General features: G+C 41.3%; 1 protein-coding gene across 2 annotated transcripts in view; it reads right to left on the reverse strand.

Moving 5' to 3' along the window:
- Positions 1–10,348, reverse strand: part of MND1 (meiotic nuclear divisions 1) — a 42,467-nt gene extending 32,119 nt beyond the window's left edge. Inside the window, exons 1-4 of one of the 2 annotated variants that reach the window (XM_005148944.4) lie at positions 10,232–10,348; positions 8,060–8,125; positions 7,068–7,125; positions 5,305–5,453 (exon numbers count right to left, since the gene is read on the reverse strand). In XM_005148944.4, the coding sequence (XP_005149001.1) occupies positions 5,305–5,453; positions 7,068–7,125; positions 8,060–8,125; positions 10,232–10,234 (276 nt within the window). In that variant the 5' untranslated portion in view covers positions 10,235–10,348. Of the gene's footprint in view, positions 1–5,304; positions 5,454–6,810; positions 6,866–7,067; positions 7,126–8,059; positions 8,126–10,231 lie in introns of those variants that run through there. The other variant, XM_031048799.1, reaches the window with a different exon arrangement.
- Between the last annotated feature and the right edge of the window lie 572 nt (positions 10,349–10,920).

The raw sequence follows: 10,920 nt of genomic DNA on the forward strand, positions 1-10,920 counted from the left end.
GTTAAACTTTCCCTTGCAAATGCTAAGAATACAAAAGACTAACCCACAGGAAAGTAATGTCATGAGAAATAAGGTAAGTGCAACAATTAATAATGAAACAGTGAAATAAACAGCTTTGAACTGAACAATGGAATGAAATGTCACAAAACCAAACTGGGGAAAGAAAGTAAACTGGTTGTTTCCCCAAGCTACTGAATTACAGTGCTCACAGGACTGTTCCACTAACAACTGCAAGATCTTTGGAAAAACTTGGTGTTTCAGGTCCCTATCTGTTAAAATATTAGACTATGCTCTGGTAATGCTCAGTGACTTTATAGTTCAAGCACATATCCCTGCCAGACACTCTTCAATATCAGCAAGGACCACTGAAAATGCTTCTATGCCCCTTAAGCCCTGCAGCATCAGTACTAAACCTGTCCTGTGGAACTCCAGCCAAGACTCTCCCTAAGTCATGCTGAGTGTGGTAGAGAAAGTGCTGGAGAGACGGGACATTCCTTATGGCTTTTGAGGGTTGTGGTCTGCAGACTCAACAGGCCTTGTGTGAAAAAAACCTCATTTTTACTAGTTACTTTAATTAGTATTTAATTCAAGCTACTATAAAACAAAATGTAAATTTTGCATTAGCATCTTATTTAAAACATTTGCATTAGCATCTTATTTAAAACAAACAGCACAGTTGTGTTTTACCAAAGACACATATGAAAAAGTGAAAGAAAATCTAAGCTGAGCCTTCTTATACTAAGGTTATATCGGAAAAGCTTCTCTTCCCTCACTCACTGTTAGTGCCTCTTCCTACCTGATACATCTGTTGTCAAGGTTTTGGACGCATTTGTGCCTTCTCTTCTTCAGCAGGTAACATAAACATACATCAGAACAATACAAAAAGCAAGCACACAAGTAATCGCATGAAACATATTAGCAGCCATTGTCCAAGATAGAACAGGACTGTGATTAACATACTGGAGTTGCTAATCTCCAGCACATTTTATGCATGAAATCAACAACAGGCAGCAGAATCATCAAAAAATGATTTTTCTTCTTTCATTGCATAGGTCAGATTCTTCATTAGTTTAATGAAACTCTGAAGCTTCTGGTATTATTATGCCAAGAGTAAACATCTCATTTTGTCAAAATACAATTGACCATAGGTAATCGAAAACTTCAGAACATGACTGCCAGGAAAATATTGATAAGGAATAAACCCACATCATTTCACCCTTCCTCATTGAAGGAAAAAAACATACCAACATCTCAGTAAAGCTTCCACAGTTCTCTCAACAAGGTAAAGTTCCGTTAAAAATTTCTCCACTTATAAACCTTGTTAAAACAATACTCAATCTACATCCTTGCTCTGCTATCACCATCTCATAGCTGTACTAATGCAACTACAAACCAAAATGCAACTTCCCACGTCTTTACTTTTTCAGTGGTCCAATTCACAGTTGCATAAGCATAACCAAGAGGTGAAGAATAAGTATCCAGCAGAAGGCATAAACCTTTAAGTCAGCCACTGCAAAACAAATCAGTACAAAACCCATAGGGACCTACTTAGCAAATCTTACTCTGTGAGCCGTCAACGAAAAAAAAATGCAGCAGATGTTACACAAACTGAAGATGCTCATTGTCCTTGCTTTTCAGAAGAACAGGAAGAAGTCCAAATAGTAACCCTGGGTTAGAGAGCAGCACCAACATCCTTTATTTCGAGCATTGTTTTTAATTGCCATTCCTCTGCACAAAAGGATCACACTGATGACTTGAATCCCTTCTAACAAAAATCTATGCTATACACAACCACTGTGAGGTGCAACTTTAAAACACCTGGACAAAACTGGCTTGTTTTTCATCATTAACACTGAGCCGGACTTCTTTGCTCTTAAGTTTCTAAATTGAGATGTGGCTTAATAATCACAAAAATATCTGAAACAAAATATTTGTTTCAAGAGCAGTTGCTAAACCAGCCTCTCCGTAATCACAAGCTCTGTAAGATGTAGAGGCAAAAGCTGCTTACTAAACTGACATGAAGTACCAATGCATGCAAGCAAAAGGTCCTGTAGCAGGCCCAATTTGCCCAACGTAAGCCTCAGCACTATGAATTAATAGGAGAATGTGCATCTTATAGAAGCTTCTTCTGTTCCTCCACTTATTTTCAGATGTCTCTCTTCAGCATTTGGGATCACTCCTTCCCCTTCACCTCTTACCCATTCGCTCAGAAAACAAAGATACTGCTTCCTAATAAAAAGCTTTAATTGCAGTATGAACTGAACTACTAGATTTTTAAACTTGTACTTTAAGTAAGGTGGCTTGATTCCAGATTTTAATAACTGAAGAAAGAGACCAACTCATGGAACAAGTGATCTTGACATGACACAGAAAGAAAACATGTCGCTCAGCTTGCCACAAGCTGCATACAGGAATGATGAAAGACAGGCAACGTGCAACAGAAAGCATACAACAGCTTACGTTTTTTCCTTTTCTTTGCATGGTGTGACGAGAAGTTTTGTGATATGCGGTGACTGGATTCAGAAACCCTCAAGAAAAAACTGTATGTGTTCACATCAAGAAGCATACACACATTAAAAGAGCAAATTTCAGTTCAGAGACAGAGAATCTGTTATCTTGCAAAAACATTCAGAGAGCTATTCATTGAAAATGCCACCTTTCCACCATGTCAACAGAGAAGTCATTTTCAGCTAGAGAAAATGTTTTCCCCTGAAATGCTATAACATTCTCATTCTCATCAGAAAAGCAAGGTAATGAATATGAGTATTTTATGCACTCATAACATGGTCTAAAGAGAGCTCTTACATCAATAACCCTGTATGTTAGGAGCAGGACTTGGCTTGTAAATAAATGTTTGGCAACAAAACTATTTCAACTGGAACAGGTTTATATCACAAAACTATTTATATCAGCATAGTTTCTTTCATACACAGAAGTAGCCATAAAATAACATTACAATACAATAATTACATGCCTGTATTTCCATAATGATAGCTTTATGTTTAATAATGTAATAGTACATATAAAGGAGTTAGTAGATAACCCCTGGATACCCATGATAGAGCATATTAAGCAGATTCTGCAAGACATTCCAAGGAAGATACTCATCAGGGTATGACAGAGACCTGCTTGATCAATTATCTTTACAATTCACAATGGGACTGGGCCCAAGGGCAAAGATGACAAATACTAACTCCTTCATTCAGCTACTTGGATTAATGGGGAGCATGAGCAAAAATATAAAGTATCCAGGAGAAAATAATTTGCGTTCAACAACAGTTTCACCAGGGTGTTTGGTGAGCAAAGCAGGATTTTTGGCATGTATTTGTACAATTGTTCAGTTGGCATTTGTGGGTAAGTAGCCCAGTCTAAAACTTGTGTGAACATACTAATAACCTGAGTAATGTTACTAGGACACCCAGCTCCAAACTGGGGTAAACTGATCTCCCATTTCAGAGAAACAGAACTCACCAGAGTGGGAATCGGTGCATTTTTTACTAGCAGCCAATGAATGAATTTTAAACCCTGTCATGCCAGACTAAGTCCATGCCTGAAAACAGTACAAGCACATTCAGCTAAACAGAGTAAGTTTTTAATGCTTGGACTCATCTGAGTTCTGAAAGCAAAGGCAACAAAGCAGCAGACAAAATTGTCAGTGGGACAGTTTAATATTAACCAAGTCTCAGTACCACAATGTACAGTTTATATCCATGATACATCTGATGCTGAGAAAGTTACTCAAAACATGGAGCAAGTCAGTGGTAGAACCTGAAATTAAAGAGTCAACAATTTTGGTGACCCACACACAAAAATACAGCCCACAGCAGCTATATCAAGTGGCATTTCCCAACTCATCTGAAGCACCTGCCTAAAAGGTTATCAACTTACTGTTAATGACAGAAAGGACTGCAATACTTCCTCCTTACTGCCGCAGACCCCTGAATGTATCACTGGCTCATAAAAATGACATGAGGTAGTAAATAAGGAGAAATGAAATGAAAGCTCTAGGAAGTCTTGTTCTTGATCCTGAAAACTGCAGCAAATGTACTGGGCATGTGACAGAAGTACCCCTCTGCCAGATCTACACAAGCAGACACACTAAATGCCTTCAGACAGCCATCAAGAGTATCCAAGCCATTAATGAAAATATTCAGAGCAAAAGGAAATGAACTTACGCTGATTAAAACAGATGTGTGGATTGGAATCTTTCAGTTTTTTAATAACAGATTTACAAGCCATGACAGCATAGCAAGGGGTAACTGACAAGGTTACATCTCAGCTGGTCACACTACTTCTTATGCATAAACAAGTGTTTATGCACATAAAGAAACTGCTTTTACAATACAAGCCTGGGAATAAAGCATGAGTTTATACACTCAGTTTGGAGCCTTAAAGTAGCAGCTGAAGTGGCCAAGGCTGTACATAAGATGGCAACGATAATACCAGAGTTATGTCTGAAGAAAATAATGACTGTAGACATGTTCAGATACTACCAATAATTTTGCATTAATTCAAATGATTCTTTGAGGAACAGACATATAAAGGTAAATAAGCATGGGAAAGGTTGGCAGTGCCGTGGCACCATCAGACCAAAGCTAGTTTATTGATCTTGTTAATGACGCATTCCACTTGTAAACAAATCTGATTAATAGATGTCTTCCCACTCCAATTAAGATAAGCAAGAAAGACAGCTCCTAAAAAGTAGTAAAGAACCAGATCAATAGAATAGAAATACTGCAGCAAAAGATGCCTCGCTCTTCTTCATAAGATCATGACTAATTTGCTCTTCTCTCTTCATGAAAGTACAATATGGGATTAGACAAATGCTCGCAAATTAAGCTACCAATAAAAACAGAGAGGAAAGCACATTGGCCATAAGAACAAACCACTGTCACATTTACTTAGGTCACACATTCCAGTCCTCTCGTGGTTTTTAGATCATTACCACATGATGGCCTACATTATATAAAAGATGCATGAAAGCATATGCTATTTAAATATTTAGAGAAAGTCATTAAATGATGTTTTACATCACAAATAACATGCTTCCAGAAAGCAGCAAGTAGACAAAGTCTTCTCAAGCTCCAACTAAAACAATTTCCAAAAGTTTTCTGATATGATAGCAAGATAATGTCATACCTTATGTGTCAGATGATTCCTATAGTAAAATCTGTGTACAGTACAGGGGTACACACATACATGCACACACACAAGAGAGCATAATATGAACAAGAATGACAAGAAGATATAAGAAAAAAGCAAATCCATTCAGGTAAACAAGCGCTTTCCTTAAAATAGATTTACCTGAGACTCCAATTCTCCTAGTTTACGCTTCCTGGCATGAAGAGCTTTACTTGGAAAAGCCCAGAAATAATTAGAAGTTCCAATTCTATCAGTGTCCACCATGCCATCATCAACTAAGCTCTGCAGAATCTCTTTCACTGACATCGAGGCTAATAAAAGCAAAAATATCAAATTAGAAATGCATAGCATCTAAACTACAGAAAATTATGCAAATCATAAGTTTACAATAATCTGCATGAGTATTTTACTATGGCATCGGTAAGCTGGAAGATTTCAAGAAGACACCATGCCTGATGCTTCACTTGAAGGGATGAATCTCAAATCATCAGCTTATACATAAGACATACATGCATATTACAGTATAAACCATAATAAACTCATGAGAGGGTACTTGAGAAGTTATCTTGCAATCTGAATTCTAACATGGATTGATTTACAATTTCTTGATTAGGGGTTTAATTACATTTCACTTTGTAATGCTTATCAAAGCATTTAACAGTAGAAGAGGCACCAAAGACATCTGTCTACAGACTCAGGAGATACAGATCTTCCTTTTGATTATAGTCAGCTCCAATACAAAAAGTGAACTGCAGTCAAAGGATCCAAACCATTTCTGAATTGTTCATTTTCTAGCAAATGTGTGGTATAACTCATCACTTTAAAAATTGTGTCTGTTCAAAGTAATTGTTATTATACTCAAACACTGCAGATATAAAGACTTCTAAGCTACTTTATGGTTTTCAGTGTCTGACTTTCAAGTCTAAAGGGGATCCCAGATCAGAAATATCCGATCTTTTGGAAGCTAAAGGCTGGATGCCAGCATGGGGGCATTTCCGCAGCCTAGACATTGCTCTTTCCAGAGTAACTGGGGCCTAGGGTGCATGGCTAAATGCCTTTATATGCAGAGACAGGATGAATGTGGACTATTAAAATGTGTTGATGGTTTTAGAAACTCTACATTCCAGATTTTCTAATACAACATTCCATTGCTTGTATTTACTGTTTTGCATCCTCTTCCTGCAAATTACAATTAAACATATGCATTGACAAACCAATCAAGACCACAGCACATCTCTTCAGAAGCCTGTGAGTGCCCATTAGCTGAAGACGTAACTGAAAAACGCTGCTTTGCAATATCCCCATATGCCTGCAGTTCTTCCAAGAAGCTCATTTACTCTTGCAGTGCCATAAAGACATGCTAGTCAAGGACAGTGGCAACTACACAAACTTTATACCTTGCCACCCTTTTGTTAATGAGCACAAAAGGAAGCGGAATGAGGACCATATAAAACAACTCAGCAGCATAAGATAAATCCTCCTGGACCTAATCCTAAGGCAATGGATCTCATCAGGAAGACTTTCACTGAAAAGACAACCCCCTTCCATTTACAGCTGTCCAGCCATTTTTTGAGGGGAGAAAAGCTTATATGGACTGTGTAAATCTAGGCTAGCATTTTAAGATATTTGTGACATCACAGACAAACATTTAAATCCTCTGATCAGTACCTGAGTGCACATATTTCATACACTGAAAGTCACTGCAAGTCAGGCATCTCAGAGCCTAGGAAAAATCACATCCCATTTAACATGAGTAAACTGAGACAGGAGTATGCTGTTCATGTCACTTTTAAACCTACAGCCTTGCTATTGACCGGTCTCCCTTTCTAGCTATTTTTCCCCACCATTACAATCACAAACCTAAAATTGTAGCCAAGAAAGTTTGACCTGTATGACTCACAAGAATTAAGTTTTGTAACACTTACTAATCCCTTTTTCTTTTGGAGCAATCTTCTCTATATCCTTCAACTGGAACACATCTTTCTGTGCAAAACATAAAAGGCACTTTAGTTCCAAATGACAGCATCATCTAAGTCTGGGTGGGTTTTTTACACTAAATCAATACCAAAAAAAGCAAGTAAGAAATACATTGCAGGCTTATGTTTTGCTAGGGAAATAGGTTGCACATCCCTCAATAGACATAGAACACTTATTAATTAAATAATTTTAAAAGTCTATTATATAGTCAAAGTCCTTTTCTGCTCTTTGGTGGTCTCAAGTCACAGAATCATGGAATAGTTGAAGCTGGAAGGGCCCACTATTCCTTGGAATGGGGATGGTGGTGATTCATCTGCATTCCAAATGGAAGTTGAGTCATCCAGCTCAACTTCCCTGCTCAAACAGGGTCACCTAGATCTTGTCTCTAGTTAAGGCTGTAAACCCTTTAGGACAGGCAGAACACAGGTTACACTGTCAGCACCAGGTGCACCACATTGCTCAAATACTCAAGATCCCACAGTGTTCTTTTTAATAGGTGAAATATTGTGAATTACTTATGTCCCATTATAATTCTATCTCTGCTTCTGGATCCCCTGGTTTCACCTCCCAAGTGACCTCTTCCAAGTCTCCTCATCTTTTCTACACTCGAATGCCTTCCTCCTCCCATAAACTGCAGTGAGATACTTCCTAATTTTCCTAACCGCTCTGACAGAACAAACTCGAAATTGGAAGATTTGAATAGGGAGCACCTGAAGCATTTGATACCACCTAAGCATCTGAATGCCTTGGCTCCACCTAGAGATAAGCCAACGTGATCAGAGGCTATATGAATTAAGCTCTGTCCCTGTAATTTATATATTGATGACACCGGGCATCAGTGAAATGCACAGCAGGATATACAGAGGTCATTTACAGCTAAGCTTCTTTCAGGACCTGTTTTCCCAACAACGTAAATATAGGACAATTACACGTTACTTACTGTTTCAAAGAAGATCTCCATCATGCGAGCTCTCTTCTCCTCAAAGCTCAAACCTTTTTTCTTGGACTAGAAAAGGATAAAAGAAACAAGCAACCAACACATTCAGCAACTTGAATAATTAACATCTGCTCAGAATTCAAACCTACTTACATCTAAGTTACATTTGCTGTCCTTTAAAATTCTATACCACTAACCCCAGACTTTTGGATAAACTACTTCTTCCTGAAGAATCATTACACCAAGATAATAAATCTGCAGTTTAACAAACTGAGTGACACATGCTGTAAGTTTGGAGCTGACCTGTCACACAACCCAATCCAGCTCAAGCCCGCATGTTTCTTGGCATACCGAGGCCAGGGTGGATAGGGCTTCAAACAACCTGGTCTACTGAAAGGTGTGACCTGTGGGTTGGAACTAGATGATCTTTGAGGTCCCTTCCAATGTTACTAGATTTAAAAATGTATATTTATATCAATTATCAGCAACTCATCCAAATGTTTAAGATAAGAAGGAATATCTTTTGGGTTTGGGCTTTCTGTTTCAGGCATTTTTTTTGTCAGAGCTATTATTTATCTTGTGATACAGAGGTGCTAGTGTGAGATGTAGTCCATTTAGGTTTTTAGTAAGGAGATAAAGTACATTTGAAGGTACTACATCTTTCTTCAAACTTCCTACCCAACCTTCTGATTTCAGAGTCACACTTTAAAAACTATGCTTCTTTCTCTGCAGTTGTGTGACTGAGCAGTAAATAACATGGATTTAAATAGAAGGAAAAGGGAGAAATGACTACTCGCAAACTGCCACCTGTAATACAAAACTTAGAGATGCTATTTTGACATGCTCCTGTAAAATCAGGACATAAAGTACTTCACAGAGAACTGGGGTTTTATTAACAGCATCTAGCACACTCCTCAACAACCCAAAAGCAGTGGCTGTAATATTAAACAGGACTGTTTTCCCTTGACCCACTCCTTGCTTCATGGTCTATGTGACCCTGCACTGCTGCATGTGACTACAAGAAACTGAAAGGGGGATGGAAAGAGCAAAATAGGATGGTGGCAAAAGGTGGTCTCCCTCAAAAAAGAAAAACAAGCCAACATAAATATTGCTGCTCTGCAGTCAATGGAAGTAGGGATTCTAATAACATGGTGCTGCAAGAAAGATAACTTGGGTTTGTGTGCAAGTCCTGCTGGAAGGGAATTAGTGCCATTTTTTTACTTCTTCACTACTGTTTCCTTCTTAAACAAACTACACAGTAGGGCAGCACAATGTTTAAAACATCTTTCAGGAGCAAAACAGCCAGACTTAGATTTTTAACAATAAATTGAGAAACCAGCTTATGCAGCTACAGTAACACACAGGCAGAAACAGAAGCAATACAGTACATTTAACAAAAGCATTATTAATACTTTCTGAAGTCTCCTCCCTCCTGCTTTAGCCAGTGATGCCCTACATCAGCACTGACATCATAGCTGTCTCTGATGACATCAGTACATCACAGGATTGGTATCCAGACCCTCATCATACACACAAGTAGGGGCACCAAGAGAAAACAGACTGATCACCTTCTTTCTCCCTGCCTTCCCAAACAGCCCGAATGATATCTGCAGCAAGAGGAGCAGAACCCACAAAGTGTGACATCCCTCAGGCGCCTTTACACCAGCACAGAGAGAGAAAAGTGACGAATCAACGTGTTTTCCAGGTAAGCTTTATTAACCTTCACGTTGGTTTCGCTCTCCTACCCCTCAGCTAGGTACTCACACCTATACAACACAGCAGGCAGACCGCTGCTCGGCACACTTGGCCACACCGGCCACCCCTTCAGCTCCCCTCACCTCCGCACCACCCGCGGCCACACCGCGGTGCCCCCTCTCCCGAGCTGCGGTTGCGGGGCCTGCTCTGCCGGGTTCCTTAGGTTTACACTGCCCCTCAAGAACCCAAACATGACCCACGTTGCACCCCCCGCACCGGCGCCGCGGGCCCTCCCCCAAAGAGCGGGGGAAAAGCGACAGGGGACTCGGCCCCGCCAAGCTGCCTCAGCGGCCGCAGCTGCGGAGAGAAGGCGAGGAGCGGGTTACCAGCTGCAATGGCCGGCTTGCTCCGCCAGATCAACAGCCTCATTAACCGGGCACAAAGGAGGGGAGCAGCAGCCCCACCGCAGCCACCGCTTACCATGGCGCCTCCTGCGCGGTTTGATTTCACCGCCACCGGGAGGGAAAAGGCCACCGGGCACCGCCCCAGCCCCGCCCCCAGCTGCGCGGCAAACCCTGCGGCTGCGCGGAGCTGCCGGGCGGGATGGGTGCGCGGTGGTGCGGCTGAGGCGGGGGGGGGCCCGGGCGAGGGGCGGGACTGAGGCGGTGCTGGAGCGGAGGAGGGCGGGCTGTGCTGCGGGACTGAGGCGGTGCTGGAGCGGAGGAGGGCGGGCTGTGCTGCAGGACTGAGGCGGTGCTGGAGCGGAGGAGGGCGGGCTGTGCTGCAGGACTGAGGCGGTGCTGGAGCGGAGGAGGGCGGGCTGTGCTGCAGGACTGAGGCGGTGCTGGAGCGGAGGAGGGCGGGCTGTGCTGCAGGACTGAGGCGGTGCTGGAGCGGAGGAGGGCGGGCTGTGCCGCGGACGGTCGTAGAGTGGTTCGGGTTGGAAGGGACTTCAAAGTTCATCCAGTTCCAGGTTCCAGCTCATCCACCTTCCACTAGACCAGGTTGCTCCAAGCCCCGTCCAACCTGGCCTTGAACACTGCCAGGGGTGGGGCAGCCACAGCTTCTCTGGGCAATAAAGGAGAGAAAAAAAGACGCATAAAGTTGAATTCTGTTTTTTATACCTTGTGCAGTCAACCATGGAATATACCTTTGCGTTTTTAGAACGC

This window comes from Melopsittacus undulatus, chromosome 7 (assembly GCF_012275295.1).
Source record: "Melopsittacus undulatus isolate bMelUnd1 chromosome 7, bMelUnd1.mat.Z, whole genome shotgun sequence".
Taxonomy (NCBI): domain Eukaryota; kingdom Metazoa; phylum Chordata; class Aves; order Psittaciformes; family Psittaculidae; genus Melopsittacus; species Melopsittacus undulatus.